At 34.8% G+C, this 26,085-nt stretch overlaps 1 protein-coding gene and 1 pseudogene across 2 annotated transcripts; one reads left to right on the top strand and one right to left on the bottom strand.

The window, feature by feature from the left end:
* Nucleotides 1-6,866: 6,866 nt before the first annotated feature.
* Nucleotides 6,867-11,831, bottom strand: LOC133318439 (uncharacterized; annotated as a pseudogene).
* A 4,290-nt stretch (nt 11,832-16,121) lies between these two features.
* Nucleotides 16,122-24,128, top strand: LOC133318450 (UDP-N-acetylglucosamine transporter UGNT1). 2 transcript variants are annotated; one of them, XM_061520448.1, is made up of 10 exons: nt 16,122-16,441; nt 17,036-17,157; nt 19,352-19,513; nt 19,616-19,749; nt 21,144-21,274; nt 21,380-21,424; nt 21,552-21,649; nt 22,641-22,748; nt 23,510-23,566; nt 23,684-24,128. In XM_061520448.1, exons 1-10 carry the CDS (start codon nt 16,279-16,281, stop codon nt 23,756-23,758), a joined length of 1,095 nt encoding a protein of 364 aa, XP_061376432.1. In that variant the 5' UTR covers nt 16,122-16,278; the 3' UTR covers nt 23,759-24,128. The 2 variants fall into 2 exon arrangements, with proteins under 2 accessions (XP_061376432.1, XP_061376433.1); XM_061520449.1 differs by having other exon boundaries at nt 16,123-16,441; nt 17,081-17,157.
* The last annotated feature ends 1,957 nt before the right edge of the window (nt 24,129-26,085 follow it).

Here is a 26,085-nt window from a genome sequence, read left to right on the forward strand (position 1 = left end):
TTAGCATACCACAAGAAGGGGAACAAGGTTAAGGAATGCCATGTTGCCGGTCTTCTGAGCATTCAACATGATAGAGCGCTTCATCATAGAGTTCTTTCCTATCACAACCATCGAGTTAGCGTGAAGCCCTCTTCGTATCCCTTGAAGCTGGTTCAACCCCACATTATCCGATGCAACAACAACCACCACCTGATTGTACTCTCTCAGAAGCTTCCCCATCTTCGAATCGTAAGCTGCCTTCGCCAAGTTCCCCGCCATTCCTGCTCTTCTCTTCCCGCTCGCACTCACTGAACCACCCCCAACAACACCAAGCACAAAAATCAAAAAATGAGCCCTAGATCCAACGACTGTTATATTTTAGGTTTTATTATTTGGGTAAGGCCCAAACATCTTACAACAGAGCTTGCATGCTAGTGGGACCCAGTTTGTTGACATGTCACCAAATTCGATTCAATGGTGAAAAATGGTGTCTCTATGTGTGTCTTTCTATGTTCATGATGTATTGACTACTAGGACAGAGGTTGCTTAATCAAAAACTCATTTTATTTATTTAGTTTATTTATCCTTATCCTATGCATCACTATTTTTCTCCTCCCTTATATTAATATTGTATAATGCATCATGCCCCAAAATATCAAGGCTCCTGAGAATAGGAAGCAGATATTTTCCAAGAATGCATCGAGAGAGAACCCTTTCCAGCATCCGTTGATGCCAGCCACCGAGCCTCCTCCTTGGTCAAATTCATCAAATGCAGCTGAGGATTTGCAACAAACATTAGCGTGAGTAAATTTTCTCTAGTTATAGGTTAACATTTGTTATAGGTAACTTTTTGGAATGTCTTATTTTTAGTTTATATTCCTTTTATAATGTAACGAACCGAAATTTAAAAATTAAAACAATGGAGTCGCCACCAATTTTATTTACTTTGGAAAAATTGGAAAACCCTTTATTGTAAACTCGTCTTTTAAAACTATAAATCAAAGGTTCGAGAGTCTAATTATGCGCAGGGAAAGGTGAAAACTTAATACCACAGCACCCCTGAGACATCCGTTTCAAAAACGATAACCTTATATTATTTGTGCAAATTATTGATAAAATTCTAAATATTTATTTCACCCCAAAGAATTGAACTAAACTGATTAACGAAATAAAACTAATTTTTGAAAATTTATTTTTGTGCTTGACGGGTGGGTCCCGCTCCGACGTATCCCTCGGTACAATAAGAAACTCAAAGCTACGTCGTTCTGTAAAAAATATTTATGTGTTGATTGATTTTACTTAAGATAATAATTTTACAGTGGCTAAAATAAATCAAAAAGTTATGAGATTAACAAAGAATCGTGCCTAAATTAATTCCCAATATAATTTATAAGCTATATAAAAGAATATCTAATAAAACATGAAAAACATAAGAAGATTCCTAAAAAATAAAGAACATAAAAACATATAAAGAAAATTATTAACTAAGAGAAAAAGTAAATGGACTTACCTCAAAGATGACCAAAACTTGGTGTATGGAGCCAAGTTGTGCAGGACCACCCCAATTTTCCTCAAAGATGACCAAAACTTGGTGTATGGAGCCAAGTTGTGGAGAACCACCCTAATTTTCCTACAAAAGGAAAATTTGTAACTAAAATTTTTTACTATGACACTAGCTTAGTTTTAAACTAAGCCCAAGTGTCTTGTGCTTTTTTTACTTGGTTTTCTCCAATTTGATTTTTAATTTGGTTTTCTCCAATTTGGTGTTTTTAATTTAGTTTTCTCCAATTTTTTCTGTGAGTTTTAGGAAGGGGTAGAGGTCTTTATATAGGGGGAAGGGAAGAGGTGAGAGATAGGCAATGTGGGATTTCTTAGGAAATAGTGACTTTTCTCAATGTGGACAGCCATTTTGCGACCACCATATCTCACACCAAAGGGCTTAGCTTGAAAATCGCTCCGGTCATATTGAGGTATCATATGCGAAGAACATACCGACCAACTTTGACGAAGATCAGACGGTTCATTTGGGAGAAAAGATCCCTGCAATATGGCTGCCCGAAATTGCATCATTTCCAACAAAGCTAACAACCCATCTTGCGAAAATTATATCTGATGCTAGGAAGCTCAGATCAAGAATCGCTCTAGTCAGATTGAAGTATCATATGAGCGGAACACGCTGCCCAAATTTAAGGACAATCGAACGGTTCGTTTGAGAGAAATGGTCCTCAAAATATGGCTGCTTGCAGTAGAAATCGCCCTGGAAACATGTTTCTATCTTGAATTTTCTGGCAATGGTACAGGCCTCCTATCAACAAATCAACCGTTGAATACGATGTACAATGAGTCAAGATCTTACTAAAAAAATTTCAGCTTGATCGGACGGTGGATGTATGAGATATCGGAGTCAGAGAAAGCCCTACTTAAAGCTGTTACTTTTTTTGAAATGGTCTTCCTTCCCTTTTTCATTTTTTCATTGCTCTCTTCCTTTTTCTTATTGAAGGACAAAAACATGTGTTCATAACTTAATTTTTCTTTTCTTTTTATTTTTTTATTTTTTGTATTTTTGTTATTTTTAAATATTTAGGACAAAATTGGGAGTTCACATATAAGTAGATGCTTAACATATTTTTACAAAAGTTCGTTGTAAAAAGAGTTTGTTATAAAAAGAGCTTAACTTGTTTGGAATGTTTTATTATAAAAATAATTTCTTGTTATATGAATAAAAAAGTAAAAGCTAAAAGCTTTAGAGTTTTTAAAAAAATAAATAAATATATATACTATTTTTTTAGAGTTCTAATATTTATTTTTAAGCTTCATCCATATTTAAAATTTGTATTTAACAATTTTACCTTTTACTTTAATAATTCATAATAATAATAATAAAAAGTATTTGTAACCACAATATTTGAGAATCAAGCAATAATTCGTATTGAGCGTAAGTTAATTACCTTTTGCAGGTTCCAATTTGCAATACAGCTAGGCCAGAACAAAAGTAATTATTATCACCTATGTTCAAAAAATATAAAATTCCAGTTTGCAAAATAATTAGATAAATGGAATAAATTATGTTGATTGTTGAGTTATACATGGAGAAAGAAATGCTGCGAAATTATTATTGGGAAGGAAAACATTTTTGTTACAACTACTACTGAAATTTTACGATATAATAATTCAGATTAATTCCTAAGGTCCTGTAGAAAGCATGATTTCAATAAGAAGAAAGGAAAACAAGACATCAAATCATTATAACTAAGGGATGGAAAGAGAGATTTCACTTCGTTAGGGCAAAGGATTTATTCTCGAGAGGGAAAAAAAACTTCTCATTGATAAACAAAAAAGTTTAAAAAGTAAAATTTAATAGATAACCATCATTTACTAGACATGGCATATACTCAAGTTGAGAGCTTTAATAAATAACCGACTGATTCTCTTTCATAAATGGTTGTTAAACCTATTGAAATGAACCATCAGTTTAAAATGTACAAATATTATAACTCATCTTCTTCTTTTTTGGTAAATAATAACTCATCTTCTTTAACTTCAAAGTTAAAATAGAATCAACAACATAAAATTAATACAATTTTTGAGCCAGTAGTTATCAAGTAAATTGTTCTGACATTGAGAATGTAGTACTTATAGACCTCACCAAAAAAAAAGTAATTATGAGATAAACTAATAGCCCATTCAGATAATAAATATGACATAATATCCTTATTTAAACAGAGGATAAATTCCTGAGTAAATTAAGAATCCTTAGATCAAGAATACCAACTCCCAAATTGAAACCCTGATCGAAATAATTTTCATTTCTCATCATTCCACGAAAAGGGAGAATTCAACTCTAAAGAGTTTGAGAGCATATAGTGCTCAAGAATCAATATCGTGACAGTCATCCTTCATATAAAATTTTAAACCATGTGATCCAAATTAGAATACTTCTTCCACTTCACAAGTTACCATCCAAAATGAGACAAGGAGCCCATAAACTCGTCAACAAGAACTGTCTTGATCTCTTCAAGTAACAATGTTGGTGCGGCAAAAATTTTGAGGATACAAGAAAAGGCTCAGAAGCCTGGGAAGACTGTTGCTTACAACACGTGAGGCCCAAAGGTAATTGTCCTGATTGCAAAAAGGAACAATTGTGGTATGTGTCATCCGACAAGAACTTGGTGCACATGAGAATAGGATGAACAACCTGCAGAATGAGTTAATGTAACTTGATAAGAAAACAAGTTTCCACACTGTGAACATGACAAATATTTATTTATAGGTCAACCTTATGCAAGGTCGGAAAATTTTCAAGAGCTCCGCCAGAAAACTTGATAAAAGAATGTTTAGTTCTAAAGCAAACTGAAAATACGCACATCAAGATTTTGAGCAAAGCAGTGAACATCATTATAGAGTTTATGACTCGAACCAAACTTGTGTCTAATGTCAGCTTGCAAAAAACAAATGTGGTTGGCAAATGATTTAGCTAAGTCTAAAAGTGTAGAACAAGCAATGACAGAAGATCAATGTCCAAATAACATTGAGAAGTCAGGGACTCTTACATGTGGACCTACAAGCACAATTGTACTGTGCAAACTTAGCAAATAATAAAATTGAGTCTAAATGTTCAAAAATATGGCTTCTCTGCTACAAGGCTCCTAAGCAAGACACGTAAATTGCGATTAACAATCTCACTTAAAAAATCAATTTAGGCAAAAATCCAAAGTAAATTCCAAGTGAATGGCAAAAAGAATCCATAAGTGTTCCATGCAAGAACAAGTATCTCGATTTTTGCTCCTCTACAAGTATCATGTGGGAAATATTAAGCAAATATTATGTAAGTATTGCAAAAGATGGATCAAACTAAGGTCACGATTACATAGCACACAATATATTATTAAACCTTAAGATCAACAGAACATGTTACTTGACCTTGTGCTTGACAATCTGTTCGCTAACCTCCCTCATGTCATCTTTTGTGAAAATCAACGCCACGTTCCCCTGATTGAAGGGATAAACTACAAAATCCAATGAAAAAGCTTATTCTTTTTCAAAATTTATATTTTGGTAAAAGAAACGTTGAATTGAGGTAGCAAGGGTCTTACCTCAAATATGACCAAAACTTGGTGTATGGAGCCAAGTTGTGCAGGACCACCCCCAATTTTCCTCAAAGATGACCAAAACTTGGTGTATGGAGCCAAGTTGTGGAGAACCACCCTAATTTTGCTACAAAAGGAAAATTAGTAACTATAATTTTTTACTATGACACTAGCTTAGTTTTAAACTAAGCCCAAGTGTCTTGTGCTTTTTTTACTTGGTTTTCTCCAATTTGATTTTTAATTTGGTTTTCTCCAATTTGGTGTTTTTAAATTGGTTTTCTCCAATTTTTTCTGTGAGTTTTAGGAAGGGGGTAGAGGTCTTTATATAGGGGGAATGGAAGAGGTGAGAGATAGGCAATGTGGGATTTCTTAGGAAATAGTGACTTTTCTCAATGTGGACAGCCATTTTGCGACCACCATATCTCACACCAAAGGGCTTAGCTTGAAAATCGCTCCGGTCTTATTGAAGTATCATATGCGAGGAACATACCGACCAAATTTGATGAAGATCGGACGGTTCATTTGAGATAAAAGATCCCTGCAATATGGCTGCTCGAAACTGCATCATTTCCAACAAAGCTAACAACCCATCTTGCGAAAATTATATCTGATGCTAGGAGCTGAGATCAAGAATCGCTCTGGTCAGATTGAAGTATCATATGAGAGGAACACACTGACCAAATTTGAGGACAATCGAACGGTTCGTTTCAGAGAAATGGTCCTCACAATATAGCTGCCTGCAGTAGAAATCTCCTTGGAAACATGTTTCGATCTTGAATTTTCTGGCAATGGTACATGCCTTCTATCAACAAATCAACCGTTGAATACGATGTACAATGAGTCAAGATCTTACAAAAAAAATTTCAGCTTGATCGGCCGGTGGATGAATGAGATATCGCAGTCGGAGAAAGCCCTACTCAAAGCTGTTACTTTTTTTGAAATGGTCTTCCTTCCCTTTTCTATTTTTTCATTGCTCTCTTCCTTTTTCTTATTGAAGGACAAAAACATGTGTTCATAACTTAATTTTTCTTTTCTTTTTATTTTTTTATTTTTTGTATTTTTGTTGTTTTTAAATATTTGGGACAAAATTAGGAGTTTACATATAAGTAGAAGCTTAACATATTTTAACAAAAGTTCGTTGTAAAAAGAGTTTGTTATAAAAAGAGCTTAACTTATTTGGAATGTTTTATTATAAAAATAATTTCTTGTTATATGAATAAAAAAGTAAAAGCTAATAGCTTCAGAGTTTTTTAATATATATATATATATATATATATATATATATATATATATATATATATATATATATATACTATTTTTTTAGAGTTCTAATATTTATTTTTAAGTTTTATCCATATTTAAAATTTGTATTTAACAATTTTACCTTTTACTTTAATAATTCATCATAATAATAAAAAGTATTTGTAACCACAATATTTGAGAATCAAGCAATAATTCGTATTGAGCGTAAGTTAATTACCTTTTGCAGGTTCCAATTTGCAATACAGCACGACCAGAACAAAAGTAATTATTATCACCTATGTTAAAAAAATATAAAATTCCAGTTTGCAAAATAATTAGATAAATGGAATAAATTATGTTGATTGTTGAGTTATACATGGAGAAAGAAATGCTGCGAAATCATTATTGGGAAGGAAAACATCCTTAGATTAGGAATACCAACTCCCAAATTGAAACCCTGATCAAAATCATTTTCATTCCTCATCATTCCACGAAACGGGAGAATTCAACTCTAAAGAGTTTGAGAGCATATAGTGCTCAAGAATCAATATTGTGACAGTCATCCTTCATATAAAATTATAAACCATGTGATCCAAATTAGAATACTTCTTCCACATCACAAGTTACCAGCCAAAAGGAGAAAAGGAGCCCATAAACTCGTCAACAAGAACTGTCTTGATCTCATCAAGTAACAATGTTGGTGCGGCAAGAATTTTGAGGATACAAGAAAAGGCTCAGAAGCCTGGGAAGACTGCTGCTTACAACACGTGAAGCCCAAAGGTAATTGTCCTGATTGCAAAAAGGAACAATTATGGTATGTGTCATACGACAAGAACTTGGTGCACATGAGAATAGGATGAACAACCTGCAGAATGAGTTAGTGTAACTTGATAAGAAAACAATTTTTCCACACTGTGAACATGACAAATATTTATTTATAGGTCAAGCTTATGCAAGATCGGAAAATTTTCAAGAGCTCCGCCAGAAAACTTGATAAAAGAATGTTTAGTTCTAATGCAAACTGAAAATACGCACATCAAGATTTTGAGCAAAGCAATGAACATCATTATAGAGTTTATGACTCGAACCAAACTTGTGTCTAATGTCAGCTTGCAAAATACAAATGTGGTTGGCAAATGATTTAGCTAAGTCTAAAAGTGTAGAACAAGCAATGACAGAAGATCAATGTCCAAGTAACATTGAGAAGTCAGGGACTCTTACATGTGGACCTACAAGCACAATTGTAATGTGCAAACTTAGCAAATCATAAAATTGAGTTTAAATGTTCAAAAATATGGCTTCTCTGCTACAAGGCTCCTAAGCAAGACACGTAAATTGCGATTAACAATCTCACTTAAAAAATCAATTTAGGCAAAAATCCAAAGTAAATGGCAAAAAGAATCTATAAGTGTGCCACGCAAGAACAAGTATCTCGTTTTTTGCTCCTCTACAATTATCATGTTGGAAATGTTAAGCAAATATTATGTAAGTATTGCAAAAGATAGATCAAACTAAGGTCACGATTACATAGCACACAATATATTATTAAACCTTAAGATCAACAGAACATGTTACTTGACCTTGTGCTTGGCAATCTGTTCGCTAACCTCCCTCATGTCAGCTTTTGTGAAAATCAACGCCATGTTCCCCTGATTGAAGGAATAAACTTCAAAATCCAATGAAAAAGCTTATTCTTTTTCAAATTTTATATTCTGGTAAAAGAAACGTTGAATTGAGGTAGCAAGGGATTGAGGTTAATTAAGAGTTAGCATACCACGAGAATGGGAACAAGGTTAAGGAAGGCCTTGTTGCCGGTCTCCTAAGCATTCAACATGATAGAGCGCTTCATCACAGAGTTCTTCCCCATCACAACCACCGAGTCAGCGTGAAGCCCCCTTCGTATCCCGTGAAGCTGGTTCGACCCCACATTATCCGATGCAACCACCACCACCACCTGATTGTACTCTCTTAGAAGCTTCCCCATCTTCGCATCGTAAGCTGCCTTCGCCACTTTACCCTCTATTCCTGCTCTTCTCTTCCTGCTCGCACTCACTGAACCACCCCCAACAACACCAAGCGCAAAAATCAAAAAAATGAGCCCTAGATCCAACAGCTGTTATATTTTGGGCCTTATTATTTGGGCAAGGCCCAGACATCTTGCAACAGAGTTCGCATGCTAGTGGGACCCAGTTTGTTGACATGTCTCCAAATTCGATTCAATGGTGAAAAATGGTGTCTCTCTCTGTGTCTTTCTATGTTCATGATGTATTGACTACTAGGACAGAGGTTGCTTAATCAAAAACTTATTTTATTTATTTAGTTTATTTATCCTTATCCTATGCCGCAATATTTTTCTCCTCCCTTATATTAATATTGTATAATGCATCATGCCCCAGAATATCAAGGCTCATGAGAATAGGAAGCAGATATTTTCCAAGAATGCATCGAGAGAGAACCCTTTCCAGCATCCGATGAAGACAGCCACTGAGCCTCCTCCTTGGTCAAATTCATCAAATGCAGCTGAGGATTTGCAACAAACGTCAGCGTGAGTAAATTTTCTCTAGTTATAGGTTAACATTTGTTATCATGCCATGACATGAATGTAAAATTAGGGAATCTGGCACAGTGTGCAAACTTGAATATTGAAGAACCGAGTTGTTGTGCGGTGGTTACTTATCTACTATGCTTGTGTAAAGAGTTGGGGGTTAGCTTTGGTTTATCCAAATTTTGAAAATTGAAACTTTCTTATTCTTGAATGAATACTCTTGTTGTCATTTGTTGGTTACTGATGCGGGACCCTGAGGGGTGCGTGCCCGCCACGCTCACGTACGTGAATTGGACGGGGCACGTGGATTGGCATCCTAGGACGTACGAGGCGTGGGAAGTGGGGTCCGAACTGATCCTGAGGATGAAGTCAGATATGCCTAGGTAAAGTGACGGTAACGGTAACGGTATCGGACGCTGTGATTCGTTTATGTCCGCAGTTCGCCGCCAACGCACTGCAACCGTTGATGAGAATTGCAAACGACGTCGTTCTTCGTGATTAGTCAGAACGACGGGGGTGTCGTGATGTAAATCTCGCGATATTGATGGGTGAATATGTATTGCTGAAAAAAAGAGGGACCATAAAACGCAATCAGATCCATTTGTTTTTCTTTATTTTTAATTTTTAAAAATTGAGCTATAGAGCCATATCTAAAAAGATGAGTTAGGATATTCTTATTATCAATATTTTTTACTACCACTCCACTGCTACTCTAATCACCATTGGATTAGAGAAAAAGTTGAATGAAGAGAGAGAAAGAAAAATAACTTTTGAATTCAATGGTGATTAAAGTGGTAATAGAAAAATTAGTAGTAAGAATATCCTACCTCAAAAAAGATTTAATTAGCCAGATTAAAAAAAAAATTAACTTATGAATTACATTTATCTTTTAAATATTTATCTAAGAAGTGACCTATTCCTGAGATATGTGATTGAACCAGATGAGTCTGGTTTAGAAGTGCATCAGTGCATGCCCCGAATTCTGCAAAATTTGACCACTGTTTGAATAGAAATGATGAATTCCCATGAAGGATGAAGTGAAATTTTAAGCCTGCTTGGAATTATTAATTTTAGAAAATAATGTGATTTATAAATGATGAATGTGTTTAGAATTAAATGTTTTAGGAAAGATTAGGTTTATAAAATAAATTATTTGTTTATATAGGGCTTTTTGACCCTTTTCCCCCTAATTAAATAATTAATAACCAATTTTCCCCTCCCCCAGAACTATCCACCATCCTGCCCCCATTTAGTCGATTAAGTTGCACTTTTAATCGACTAAATGGGGTAAACTCAGAAATCATGAAATGCGAATTTTAGTCGACTAAAAACTCACCTTAATCGACTACATTGTTTGCAATTTTAGTCGACTAAGAACATTATTTAGTCGACTAAAGATCGCGAAAAACCCTATATCCAGACCTCTCTTGGTCTCATTTTCATTATATTCGAATGTAAAACTCCTCCCTTGGTCTCTTTCTCTTGTTTGTCAGCTGTGAACCTTCCAATCACCCTTCCATTTCATCACACCACCTCTAAGGCATAGTAATTGTGAAATCATTGTCATTTTCCTTTATTTCTCAATTTTTCCCCCCAATTGTGACGAACGACGTGTCAACACCGATAAGGCTGTCTTTCGCAGGGTATTTTGGACTTTTCACCAGTGCATTGAGGCTTTCAAATATTGTAAACCCATAATCCAAATTGATGGCACGCACCTGTACGGGAAATACAAAGGTACCCTCTTGATTGCTACGTCACAGGATGGTGATGGATTCATTCCGCCTATTGCGTTTGCCATTGTTCCACCGGGTGAAAGATTGGATGATTGGTTGTGGTTTCTTAGCCAGATGCATTTCCATGTCACACGTAGGCATGGTATATGTCTAATATCCGATCGTCACCCCAGCATCATCAGGGCTGTGAAGGATCATGCCGGTTGGCAGCCTCCATTTGCGTATCACGTGTTCTGTCTTCGTCACATTGGAAGCAACTTCAACAATAAGTTTAGGGACGTGGAACTGAAGAAAACACTGATGAAACTAGGTAACCTATTTACATGAATGTGTACATGTTGTATGTAATGTTGTTTATGTATAACTCATTGCAATTTGGGTTCATTTTTTGCAGGTTACATGTGTTCGAAGATTCACTTTGATTTAAGATTTCAAGAATTTGTCGACAGTAACCTACAAGTAGCCTCATGGATAGATCAGATTCCCAAAGAGAAATGGTGCAGGTCTTATGATGAGGAGGGCCGAAGGTTTGGTCATATGACGACTAACCTATCTGAGTGTATCAATAAGGTCCTACGGGGTGCACGTAATTTGCCAGTAACGGCATTGGTCAAGATGACGCAAAGTAGACTTGTAGAGTATTTTGTGAAGAGGCGTGAAAAGATCCAAAAAGTAAAGGACAAAGGCTGGAGAATTGCAAAAAAGGTTGAGGACTTCTTACAAAAGAATGATCAGTTAACTGTCAGTCTCCGTGTTCGTGTTTTTGATAGAGACTTGCAGTTGTTTGAAGTTGAGGATGCCTACAATCAATCTACGCATGATGCCGGCGACATTATGAGGGTTGACTTGCTAAATCGTAAATGTCAATGTGGACGGTTCACAGCTAGACGATTTCCTTGCAGTCATGTGCTAGCGGTGTGCAAGGTTGAAAAATTGAACCACTATGACTATGTCGATCCTGTGTTCTCAATTACACAAATTGAGAAGGTCTATGCTGCACATTGGTTTCCAATGGGTAATAAGTTGTTGATCCCAGAAATAGATGGTCCAACTATTATCCCAAATGCATCTTTGGTTCGTGCACAAGGTAGACCGAAGTCTTCAAGGATACAGAATGAAATGGATTGGGTTGAGTGCCAACCCACAAGCAATCAAACTAGATGTAGCACCTGCAAGCAAATTGGTCACAATAAACGTACATGTCCTATGAGGATTAATCCTAGCTGAACCAATGTTGTGCATGTATTTAAGGTCTTTTGTAACAGTTCATGTAATTCTGTTATGAATTTTGATGTTACTTTGTGTTACTGTATAACTCATTATGTAATTTGACATTTCATTTCTAAGTCCATTATCTAACATTGGTCCATATTGATAGAGTGAAACTCATAACTAATACTAATATTACCAAAAATTAAAAGTCCCAAGTTTCGGGGAGCGTAAACAAACGGTTTGGGGTAATACGTACCCAATCGCATACGAATCCTGTACAATACTATTTTATACCTGAAAGTGTGTTCCCCAAGTCATTATATGCGTGTACATTGATATTCGATCGGTTCCGTGCCAAAAAAATGCGTGCAAAACAGAATGGGGTGTCAAAACCAGTTATTTAGTCGAGCAACCTGTACTGGTTTAGTCGATTAACACTACAACCCAAACAAAACATCAACATAAACCCTAACCCTAACCCTAACCCTAACATAACCCTAAGCCTAAGCCTAAGGCACCCCATCAACCCTAACCCTCACCCTCACATCAAACTTAGCACCCTACCCCTAACCTAAATCCACAAAACCGCAAACAGAAATCAAATGCATGGAGAAAACAAAAAAAAAACTAAACTTAAAACCAAATGCAAGTCAGAATACGTTACCTAAATGTCGATTTCGCAAGTGTGAACCAAGGAAGCTTTAATCGCACCTTCAAGGGTTGAGATTCGGACTTGGTTGGAGAGAGGGGACGGAATGGAGCGATTTAGTCGATTAGGGTTTGAAAATAACCCCCTTTGCGAAAATGGGGGGGGTTTAAAAAACCTGATCTGCGACATTTAGTCGACTAAATAATGTGCTTAGTCGACTAAAATTGCAAACAATGTAGTCGATTAAGGTGAGTTTTTAGTCGACTAAAATTCGCATTTCATGATTTCTGAGTTTACCCTATTTAGTCGATTAAAAGTGAAACTTAATCGACTAAATGAGGGCAGGATGGTGGATAGTTCTGGAGGAGGGGAAAATTGGTTATTAATTATTTAATTAGGGGCAAAAGGGTCAAAAAGCCGTTTATATAGTGATAAAATAAAAAATTGATTTGATTAAGAAACATTTATCGTTTATTATGTACAAAATAATGTATAAAATCATTTTAGGCACGGTGCATGATGAATCCAGGGTGTTTATAATTCAAACCACAGTGGGTTGGACTTGGGGGTGTTGAGTTGCAAGTGCAATTTTTTTTTTGTAAACAAGTGCAATTTTTATATCCTAGATTTGGTACTAGTCTGAATATAGCTCGATGTGTGGTTTAGTCGGGGGCATAATGATCCTTTAGGATTACACTTATGAGTTTAGACTTCTGTTGAGATTCAGAATTACCGAAATATTTTTAATGCTACTGTCGCATTGTTGATTGGGTGCAACAATCCAATTAAAGTGTCTTGTTTTGTGTGTCATAGGTACAGATTAAATAAAAGAAAAAAGAAAAATCCAAGTGTATTTTTTTAATTCGCAGTCGTATGTACCACGGTTGTATGAAAAGTGTTTTCCAGAATTGCTGTGAATATGCTTCATTAGCCAAAGATTAGCAAATGTGTGTTTTGGTTGTATCAGAGAATAATATAAACAATTAAAAATATTCTCATCTTATAGTTTAAGTTTTTGAGTTAAGTTGATTCTTTACGTGATATTAGAGATTTAGTGATCATAAGGTCACAAATATTGCCTCCATTTTCTAGCGGAACTAAATAAAATATTAAATTAAAAATTGAGTATGTTTAATATTCATGCTTCAAACTCAAATGACTCTAGTATGAGATGTGTTAAAGAATAATATAAATCATTAAAAAATTATTCACCCAACTTAGGTTGAATTGATTCTTTATAAGTTGGACTAACGAGCCCTCAAAGATTACATTTGGGAGTTTCGTTACTTCCAAGTCTTCCTCGGACATGATTACATTTTACCTAAAATCAAAGAAGGATATAAAATCTTAAAACATAAAATCCTAAAGTAAAAAAAAAACATAAAAACAAAAAAGTATTTGAAATTTTGATGAAATCATTTTAATTAAAAAAATTATAAAATCATAAAAATACATATTTAAATCAGAATTTTAACTAGTATCCTGCTGCTATGCACAGACACGTTAAATTTTTGAAAATTTAAGTGTCGGACACCGACACGCTCCGACACGTTCCGACACGCGATCAATATTATGGAACACGTGGTCAACGCTCCGACACGCTTTTTCGACACGTAGTCAACTTTTTCCGACACGCGGTCAACGCTCCGACACGCATCCGACAATTTTTTTTTTTTACAGCTAAATTTTATTTTATTAACTAAACATGAAAAAATAATTTCTAAATCAATTTTTTTTGTTATGAAATTTGACATGAAAAATTAACAAGGTATGAAAAATTATTTTTGTTTATATTTATGTTATAAAATTTGATTGGTTACAAGACTTATTATGCGTTGTTATATATATTAAATATAAATTATATTATATATATTAAAATTTTTATTTAATATCAAAACGTATCCCAACGTGTCAGAATATGACATTTTTTAGAATTTACGTGTCAGCGTGTTGTGTCGTGTCCCGTGTCCCGTATCAGTGTCAGTGCATCATAGATAGGGGTGTAAATGGGCTAGGCTTTGGCTTAAATAGGCTAGGCCTATGTAAAAAATATTGGGTATGACCTGACCTATTAGCTTGTGTAGGCCCCAAATTACAAGTCTGACCTGATCTATATTTAAAAAATAAAAGCCTTGGTCTAGTCCTATTAGCCTGTTTAAGTCCATTAAACATTCAACAATTAAAAGAATAACTAAAATAATATTATTTTATTATTCAAAATTATTAAAATAATAATTTTATTTATTATATTTTAAAAAATAATATGATATAGGCCGGCCTGTAGGCTTATAGGCTCGTCATGTACAAAAAAGCCCATGGCCTCTTTTCTAAATAGGTTTTTTTAAAAGCCTTGGCTTATTCTATTTTACTATTTATAATAGGTCAAGTCTGGCCTAATATAAACTAGGTCGTAGGTTCCTGTAGGCCGATCTAGCCCATTTACACTCCTAATCATAGATATCCTGCATGTTTCAAATTCTACTTTAATGTCCAAAAATGTATGGTGTGTGCTTAGAGCGTGGTGGGAATTTTTTAATGTGGTTTAGGACCACCGAGGTCCTTACCACTAAAATATTGACATCTAGATTATTTTATTTTATTTTTTTCTCTTTTTTCTTCTCAATCTTTTCTTCCTTTCTCTCACCATAGTCCCACTAAATGATTTCTGGTCCGTAATCACATAAACTTTGCCTTTGCTCAGCGTGGTGATCCCTTAAAATTACATATGAGTGCTTTGGTTCGTGCTATATTGGCCGAAGGAAAATATTTATAATACTACTGTTGTATTATTCTCTCAGTATATTTATGCAGTAAAAAATAAAGAATGACTATCATATTTATATAGAAAGGAGAGGAAAATATTTTTTTTATTTAAATATTATTTGTTAAATGACAAATATACCTATTACAGATATAAAAAAATGATCATTGACCGAAGGTTGTCGATGGACGTGACGGCACTTTATGATTATACCCGCATGCTTTTGCCTTATCGAGCTGTGATTCCGAGGTGCCAATCATACTCTCCTTATATAATGTCCACCTGTTAATGTGTTTGTGTATGTTTGTCTTTGCCTTTATCTGGGTCAATAGTTAGCTTGAATATGCTTCTTTTCTTTACCAATCATTTTTGGCACCTATTTTGGCCAATTAAAAGAACGGTAATTACATTTTCTCATTCAATCTAAAGTGTTTACTTTAAACTCTCACTCCTGATAAGATATATCACATAATGGTTGTGGGGATCTTTAGGAAATAGGATTTTTATTCATGACTCATGAGTATATCTCTGAGCAAGGAGAATAATGAATGTTTCATTGAAAAACAAAACAAAAATATAGAATAGAAAAATAAAAAATATGTTTAATTATATATAAACTAATTTAATTGTTTTTTTAAATTTGAATCACCGACACAATTGGACAAATGAAATAATCAAATAATGGTAGCTCAGATAATTTAAAGAAATTGAGCATGAAGTGAAGATGAGAACGTGTATTCGATTCAATCCTTGATTTTTTTAGTATAATTTTTGAAAAAAATTTAAAATTTTAATCTTCCGCCCGAATCATAATAATCTCGATGCTATCAACCAATTAAAATATTAGGAGAGAAAAAAAAAAACGGGTAGTATGTGAAATGTGGAGGTCAGAGTTGAAACCTGACGAAGTCTAAGTCAAGTTCGGAGTTCTGAGTCTGATTGCGTTGGAAACATCGAACAAACTTCGAATCAGAAAAACCCCTCATCCTCTTCTATCTCTTTCTCCTCCAATTTCAACAAAATCCAACTACTCTATTTTGAAGAAGAAACCCCCCTTTTTTCCTATCATGTCTCTCAAACCGTCCAATTCGTCGGAGAATCTAATACTTCCGGTATCCGATCCTCCGAAGGACATGGACGGAAGAGAGAAAGCCGACGATAAAATCTTCAAAGGTTCCGCCATGACCAAACGAGGAGCCTACGCTGCCATTTCTTACATGTCCTGCGCAGGTACCTCCATATCCAACACTTTTCTTCTTCTTCTTCTTTCCCCCCAATTTCCTTTTACATTTTTTTCAATTTTAGAAACTCTATTTAATACTGCAGTTATCTTAAGGTTTCTTATATGATAATTTCCCCCCTAATTTGGGGGCATGGGATAGAACTAGCTTATTGTTTATTAATTTCCTTTACTCCATTCAATTATAAAATATCCAAACAATGGAATGATAATTTTATTCTATTTTATCTTATTACATTCCATTCACCCATCATTGGATATCCAAATATGTCCTTGGCAATTTGTATGCATCTATGCCTTTTAATATGTTCATATTTCATTGTGTATTGGAACTTGGAAGGAAAAGAAAAACGGATAATTGGAGATATGTGTTCAGGAGCTTATTGTCATGAGTAGTTAGTTACCTTTCCTATATTTTAAACAAGGAATTCACCCATTATGCATGGTTTAAGGACATAAACACAAAATTTTGAAAGAGAAGTGTACTTAAAATTTTGATTCTTTTCCTACATTTCTCTTGTTTCTGTGGTGTGGGTGTTTCAATATTGTGTCTCGGCTGACATGCAAGGCTTTCCATCTAGGAGATAAATACCATTACATAATAATAATATCTATTTTTTGTTGTGTAGTTCTCTTGGTGATGTTCAATAAGGCAGCTCTTTCATCTTATAACTTCCCATCTGCAAATGTCATCACACTTCTTCAGGTTGATACTAAATTACTGAGTTTTTCTTTCTATCTTTCTTACATCTTCATAATTTTATATCCAAATTATAGTTCCTCACCTGTTCTTGGGACTTGGTTAATTATTTTGATATGTTCTATGCCCTAAAATTAATTTATAATAATTATGTCTACTTTTTACTTTACACTTATTCTTTGTTAAAACTTAAAAACTCGACCCAAGTCATTTGATCTCACTATCTTCTAAAACTAGAAATACTATACTAAAAATTAGCAATTTTGCGATTTCTTTTAAGATAATTCTTTATTAATTATTTAAAGCATTCCAATCTCAGCTGTGTGAACTCAAAGGTTCGGGTGATGCGAAGGTTTAGGGCACTTCAATTATTAGAAATCACATGATTGGACTTGGGATTTTGAACAGTATCAGAGTATATTGACGAGGTGAATGATCTGGATTCTAAATTGCATGGATATGTGTACGAGTATCTCCTACTAATATAGCGGTATGACAAGTTTTATAAGAATCAGGTTGGGGGAGGATGTATTATATGGTGATTTAAAAACATAAAGTAAATAGGTCATAAGACAAATACAATTCCATAAGGTTCTGAGTCCAAGTTTTCAACCAAACTCCATAAAGTATATCAAGAAAGCAAAAATACCTAAAGATAGCACAAGATTTTATGGGTTGAAGTATTTTTCTTTTTTAATTCATTCACAAACCAATCAACTTAGTAACAAAACTTAGTCTTTTGCATGGACTGGCTTGTACACAAGTGATATTTGCTCGTTGCAGACTTGCAGTGCTCGACGAAGATGTATCTAAGCATATTTGATAGTGAAATTTGAAAGGCAAAAAAAGAAAAAGAAACTGAGTATACATGTATCTGTTAGAATATATATATATATATATATATATAGAGTTGTGTTAGTTTCTTATTTGGTGGGCCCATAAACTCAGGTCCCCGGATCATAACCTAGCTCTCATACCAACTTGAAGTTTGGGTAATCGTGTGCCAAGTATGACCACACAAGGGTTATATTTATAATAATAAGATACATGATGTGGGACAAATAAAAAACTAACACAGATTCTAACAGTATCCATGTGTATCTAGTAAGTACCTATACCGGATATGTATCCTCTATAGGTGTGGCAACCATGCAGGAGTACCCATGATTTTGTTGTTCCCATACTTCGTATGACCCAAGACTTGACAGGCCACTAATTTGTTCTACTAGAAATTTTTGGCATCCGTTGCAGAAAATTATAAAGAAACGGACTTCATAATCCAACTTTCTTTAAAGAAGAACATCAATGTCATTCTCCTCAAGTCTAAGTAGTACAGTCATACTTGGTTGATTTATAACTCTCTTCACACTCCTTAGTATCTTTGTTATAGAGGATGGAATGCTGTGCAAATCAATAGTTCTGCTCTAAACTTGCATTCTTGATTCCTGTTGTTCATTCTTTTTTCTTTTGGTCTGTTGCTCCACATTCTCTTCCCTATTCTTTAATGAACCTTACTATTAAGCAGAGTCTTTATATGTTAAGATCCCGTTTGGATGGGCTTTAAAAAAAAGTACTTTTTATGACTTGCATTTTTTAGAATATTTTTTTTTTAAAGTTAAAACTATTTTACATTTGGGTGGAATACATCAAAAATACTTTTAAATAAAAAAGTTATTTTAATAAGCACATTTTATATATAAAATTACTAAAAAGGATATGTGATGGTAATGGTGGTTAGTGGTAGTGGGTTGGGACAAATTTGAGTTTTCAAAAAATTATTTGACTTTTGGCTTCTACTTTTTTCATAAACAAGGAATCCCAACTTCTAAAAGAAGCACTATTTTACTTTTTAAATTCTGCCTTTCTTAAAAGTTGCTATCCAAACTCACAAAAGGACCATTTTAAAAAAATAATAATAATAATTTTTTTTTAAGAAAAAAGCCCATTCAAACACCCACTAAGAGTTGTAGTTCTTCAAAATAAGTTATTAGGGATTAGTCAACTTAAATGAAGCAACAATGCATGACAAAAAGAGTTTGAATTGCTTGCATTTGAGGAGAGGTAGAAAGGAATTATTTTGAAGCTAAAATTATAGGATGCTACGCTGTCTCTACACTGACCTTTGAGGCCTTACCAATTAATCTATTGTGATAAAGATTCACTTGATCCATTTCACATTCTATGCTTCTTTTTGCTGCAGATGGTATGTTCATGTTGTTTTCTCTATGTATTGAGGCGTTGGAGGATAATTTCTTTCACCACTGGTGAATCTTTACATATATCAGATAACTCAACAAAGTTTGTATCACTGAAGACCTTGAAGCACACTCTTCCTCTGTCAGGAGCATATTTACTTTACATGGTATGCCCTTTCCCCCCCTCACCCCCATAGGACAAACTCTTAATTGTTTATTTTCTTATTTTTATTTTTATTTTTTTTATTCACATCTGTACTTCTCCTTAGCTAGTCACCATGGAGTCTATTCGTGGAGTAAATGTTCCAATGTACACTACTCTTAGGAGGACCACCGTGGTATTTACAATGCTTGTAGAGTTGGTTCTGGTGGGGCAGAGGTACACACACTCTGTCATTTTCAGGTAAATTGCTTTCTCTCCATTGCATGATATGACCTACAGTATGCCATATTTTGTTCAAATAAGTCTTTGATTCATGCTCCTAAAAATTTAGTAACATATCTAAAATGTGTAATTTAATGTGGGAGTAATAAACTCCCTTATTATATTTATATATACAGATTCATCTTAAGGTCCTTTGGACCTTTGCTATCATTTATTGTGGGAATATATAATTTGAATAGGTGGTATGGAAATGTTCATTAGCAACTTGATGATTATAAATGTCATGAACAAACTTTCCCAAAAAAACTTAAGCTATTAGGGAAAGGCTCATGAATGACTTCATAATGTTTTTAACATGCCATCTCATGCAAGAGTCCTTTGGACTTAAAGGGTAAATAATGCACTCGCCCATTTTTACCATGTTCTGAAAATTGACTATTTAAAAGAATGGGGGGTGCCAGTGATCAAACACCTGGTCGCTGGAGGCTCTGGAATTATATCATGAATCAATCATCTCGAAAGCTTAAGTTGGGAGGTGAAGACCCATGAATAGTTGTATTATGTCTCTAACAATAAAAGAACAATTTAAGCTGAATAGTTGCATTTAAACATGCAAGTTCTCATTGTAATTGCTGATTTATTATTTTATCAAGTGTTCTGTCAAAAAAAAAAAAAAATGAAAAAACAACACAAAAACTAAAACAAAACTTTGGCAACGGATGCCTTACTCTGCACGTGGCGGTATTGAGAAAAATCTAGCTATTGGTATTTGTTGAATGAAAGAATCACATGCTACAGAGGTATTGGACTTCTGAATGCTGTTCGTTTAAAAAGAATGAAAGACTTTTATATTGTGGTGTTCAAATCATTAAAAGAATATATATTGAATAAACAGTAATTGATGTAATAAACTTTATTGAACAATGTGAGTTTATCATTTTGCGTTAAGTTGTTTACTCATCGTCTTATCTAAATCATTTTTCAATCAGCTTGTGTAAATGAGTAAAAATCAATGTGCAGAATTTCCACAAGGTTGACATATTATGATGATGTCTCTCAGTATAATTTCTTTTCTTCTTATCCATCTCCAACTTACATTGGAGTTGAAAAAAATGCTCTACTTCCAAACTACCTATCCAAGAAAAAGATACTTCTCCGTTTATTGAGAAATAGGGAAATGAGCCATTATGAGTTTGGGATATGTTCTGCAGTACACTTAGTATATGCAGTCTATGTATGGTACCTTGGAAATTAAGTCTTGGCGGATGTTCCCCCTGGATGAACTTTTAAAAGGAGAAGTTGATATGCATCTGCGTTAAAAATAACACAATTGGTTCACTGTCCTTTTTGTTATTTGAATGAGCATCTTCCTGATTCCTTCATTTAACTGAAATTTATAAGATTGTTATCAGTGTTGGCTTGATTGTCTTTGGTGCATTTGTTGCTGGAGCACGGGACCTCTCTTTTGATGCTTATGGCTATGCCATTGTTTTCATGGCAAACATCACTACAGCAATATATCTTGCAACCATTGCCCGCATTGGTTGTATTCCTATTCTCTCACTCTCTCATATAAAGTTGAAATTGTATACCTTTTTTCCTTGTTAGCCTGCATTTTCTGATTTATTTGGTATTGTCTTTTTCTCAGGAAAAACTAGTGGTCTTAATAGCTTTGGACTTATGTGGTGCAATGGTAAGCTGATAGATTGTATGATGACCTATTGAACTTTCTTATCTGATAAAAAAAATTGTGGGCCGTTTAATGGTAAGTGGTGCAACGGTAAGCTGATTATTTGAAATACTTTTCTATTGTATTATAGGTATCATATGTGGGCCAGTTTTGCTTGTCTGGACATTTATTTGTGGTGACTTGAAGACAACAATCAATTTTCCTTATCTCTTCTCTCCTGGTTTTATTGTAAGTTCTGCTTGAACTTTTCTCCTTAAAAAACTAGAAGTATTCATCGTTGGACCTTCCTTGGTTACTGGCCAAAAGAAATATGGTATTTATTCTTGGGATGTTAATGGGGATTTAAGTCTCTATCTGGAGTAAATAATGTAGAGATTAAAAGCAAGTACCCTCTCCTCCTTTTGCACTTGGCTACCCTGTGCTATTTTCAGCCACTTTCTGAAGGAAAGGGAGTTATGTGCTAACAGAATAAACAACATAGGGAAAATTGCAAATGGACCAAAGCTGATAGGCTTCCATGTGTTCCACATCTATTCTGTTAAAATGTTGATGGAAATTTGCTGATGTGAGATGTGACAAACTACAGGAGGTAATGTGGCACATTTTAAACCACAATTTGGCCAAAGTGTAAGGGGTCAAACCACAAGTGGTTTTTGATATTTTATCCATCATATAAATATAACCATGGTTTTTAGAACTGACTTGAACCGACCAGTTCAAATAACCGTAAAAAAGCATGTTTTCCAAATATAAAGTAAAACCCATATAAGTTTCAGTTGTACTTTTTCGCCTACAAACTTGTAGCTCAATGGGCACTGGCCTAAGTGGGTATCCTCTACTAGGCCACCTCTCTCCCTCCCCTGTCCAGGTGCTTGCACCTCCAATGTAACAAAAATAAAATTGTTATGTCTGTTTAACTTGTAGGAAATCTTCTTTCCAAACTAGATAGAAAGTACGTCAATGTTCTTTTATTGCAATTAACTGGCAATGTTCCTTGTCTGTCTTGAGTCTTTCTTTAATTTATTTGCCTTGATGAGGTGAAAGTTGTGTACAATTTTTCTTGCAAATAAAAGAAGGCGCACATTTTTGTTCATAAAGAAGCAATTGCCTTCTGTCTATAACAAATTAACAATCAGCATAAAGCTTCAAAACTGGTTTCCTCTGAATTTTAAGTTATGACAAGTTGTAATATTTATATGTTTCTTTTATTCATTGGCAGGTTATTTTGCTTTTTTCCTGCGTGCTGGCATTCTTCTTGAATTACTGTATTTTTCTGAATACAACTCTAAATTCAGCTGTGACACAGACAATTTGTGGCAATCTGAAGGTTTGTTCACCTGCTAGTAGTTTTAATTTGCATGAATAATTCACCTATGATTTACTGGCTGGCACTGATGATACTATAAGGTCTCGATTTCAGGATGTTAACTTAGTATGGACTTTTCTGTGCAAGGGCTGGTTGTGTGGAATAGAGTTTTTACAAAGTTTACTAATATAGGGGGAGAACTGGGTACATTGTTACACTTTTTGGCTATTAATATTTGGAATTTCAGATCTCCCAATGTATTTTGGGTATCATGAGATACTGAGTGTAATCAACTGTTAGTTTGCCTGTGGAAATTGATGCATATGAGGAAGTGAGAGAGAGAGAGAGAGATTTACATGCAGTGGCAGTAGTTTCGCTTGCAAACATTTTTGGAAGTGAAGAAATGAGCTTAATTTGATGATTTTCTTTGAAAATCGTCGTCCTTGTATCAAATATATAGTTAGTAGTGACTCGTGAAGATAAGAAAATACGGGAATAAGAAATAGAACTTATGATCTTATTGCAGAATAATTGTTTCTGATCGATTAGGCTTATGATATATAGTTGACATTGGAAACCTTTAAAGAGGACGTCACACTGAATTAACACGATATATTGGTTTTAATTGGATTAAGAATGTATCTTTTCCACACAATGCCATGGAGTCTGACTTGCACTCCTTTATTCCTTTATATGATATGATTTTATTTGTTCATATTGATGTCATGATTGTTATATATAGTCTTATGGTTGAATTCTAATTATTCTGTATTGATGTCTAGGATCTGTTTACTATTGGCCTTGGCTGGATAATTTTTGGTGGGCTACCATTTGATTTTGTGAGTGCTCTTGTCCTTACTTGTGTTCCCGATAGAGTATATATGTGTATATATATATTGGTAGAACAATTGAGTATATTTTTACTGTTTATATAATGTGTTTTGATTTGGTTTCAGTGGAATGTAACTGGTCAATTTCTCGGTTTTGCTGGCTCTGGTTTATACGCCTACTATAAGCTCGTTGGTAAATAACTTGCTCAAGTCCTTTATATGAAGTTTTTTCCAATTAGGGAAAACCATTTGCTTCAGTCAACTGGTCATCACTGTATCCCTTTAAAAGGGAGAAGAATTTGAATCAAACTCAGATCTATGGAAGTTGTGATCGACTGATCTATATATTTAGGAAGTTTTGCTGAGTGACAAGTTGACATACAAACATTTTCTGGAGAATCAGACTAGACCTGTTGTCATGGCTCTAGTGTATTCAAACCTTTGTTGATTTAGTAGTTTGTTCACCCATTGCATTTGATGAATCTTGTGCAGCCCTCTCGTTGTAACTATTAAGGAGCACTGTATTTTTATAGCAAATCCATAGTGGAGAGAGAAATTTTTGGAGATTAAATTTGCCAATTCATTTAAACCCCCCTCTCTACCTTTCTTTCTGGTTTCAAAATACCGATTAAAATGATAATACAATTTAAGTGCTTCATAGTTGTTAAACAATTGAAGACAGAAGACTAACTTTCTCTTGTGCTTGTTTGAATTACGTAATTTTGTTTTGAACTAAAGTTCAAAACAAGCGTTTTGCAGAAAAGCTGTTATAAAAGTTCAAAACAAGCGTTTAGCAGAAAAGCTGTTTTTGTTTGGTGGGGCGCACCCATAGGCTCTTGCAAGTTTTGAGCAATCTTTATTATATTTTTGTACATTTAATGGAGAATTTTTTTTATTTTTTATTTTAAATAAACAATGATGGTATTTTGAGACACAAATATTGAAGTGCCATGATGATTTGGCAAATGATATATCAAAATGCCACACTAATCCCAGAGTATCCTTTTTTGCCACATAACCGGTAAAGCAATTTTTCATTGTACATTACCTATCCCGGTAGTGGGACCAGCAACACTGGCCTCTACTTCTTATTGGGCCACGTTGAAGATATACAGATAATTATTTTAATTATTAATAATGATATTTATATTTGCAATGTTCACAATACATATCTATTTTTTTCAAAGGGAAAACTTATATTTATAAACTCTTATAAATTATACTATGTACTCTAGGGAAATATTTCAAATGAGTATATTCCTCGAAAAAAAGGTTCCATGAACCACCAGTTGCCATTTTCTAAGAATATCCCATGCAAATAATTAATGCGTAATGTTTTCCAAATCCTGTGTGTTTTCCTATGCTTTTGTAAACTCTCTGATATCATGCTTAAATTGACACACCATTTTGTTTCCATCACATTCCCTATTGCAAAGTTTTGGGTGCTTCATCCCATTGTGCAATGCAAATTAATTTTCCTATTTGACCCTTTGTCATCTTCGACGTGGTAGCATACTAATCGCGTTCGTAGGACTATTGGTCCTGCAAATTGAGCCGGGCTAAATGATATATTAGCGAGACTTAAATGTAGCGCAAAAAAAAGTTTAACTTCTTTTTGAAAATGAAAAAGTTTAACTTCCAAAATATATATTTTGTCAAAAGGTAACTCATCCGGATAAAATATAGGCTCAATCAGAGCCCAGTAACACATGAAAACCCAAGCCCAGTAAAGACCCAGAACAAAGCACAAGGAACAAGCACGGACGCGCTGCCCATATCGCGGCACACAAGACGCGATGGCCTCATCGCGGCACGCGACTCTCACTTCGCATGTGATGCCTTCTATAGGAAGTAAACTTAAGGCCCAAGGCAACTCCACCGCGCCTTAGCACCAGTAAGCAATAGACAGCTCCAGCTCGCTACAACTCTACTACTAGACACTATGGAAGATAAGGCTACAATAGGTCCCCTGCCTGACCTGCAGCCCGAGGCTGGCCACTCAGAAGCCATGCCGCCTTAACAAAGGCGACATCACAACTACTATATAAACACACGATATACCACCAAGGTACGATCATCCTTTACTTTCACAACATAAAACACTTGCCTCTGATACTGACTTAAGCATCGGAGTGTCTTCGCAGGTACCCCCCATTTGGTGCAACGTGAAGGACAAAGGGCTCAAGCTCGCTCTAACAGCAGTACCTGGCCCAGGCCAATAACCACTGAAGGAATCTCAACCGTGTATGATTGGGCTCAATACGTATCAGACAGTCCATACCGTATTTGGTCTGATCATTGGCGCCGTCTGTGAGAAATTACTACCCACCTTTCTCTAAAAACATGGTTGACACTCACAACAAATCCCAGAATGGCTCCAAAGGAAAGCGGAAGGAGACCCCTGCTTCCCGTGAAAAATCAGCTTCGTCGGTGGCACCAATTCCCATCCACCTGGATGACCCACCGTCACCCCAACATCTGTTGGACCTCATCACACTACAGAACAAGAAAATCGTCTAGCAGAATCG

The sequence above is a fragment of the Gastrolobium bilobum genome, unplaced genomic scaffold (genome assembly GCF_033153095.1).
Source record: "Gastrolobium bilobum isolate Gb01-03AN ecotype WA unplaced genomic scaffold, APGP_CSIRO_Gbil_v1 utg14936, whole genome shotgun sequence".
Taxonomy (NCBI): domain Eukaryota; kingdom Viridiplantae; phylum Streptophyta; class Magnoliopsida; order Fabales; family Fabaceae; genus Gastrolobium; species Gastrolobium bilobum.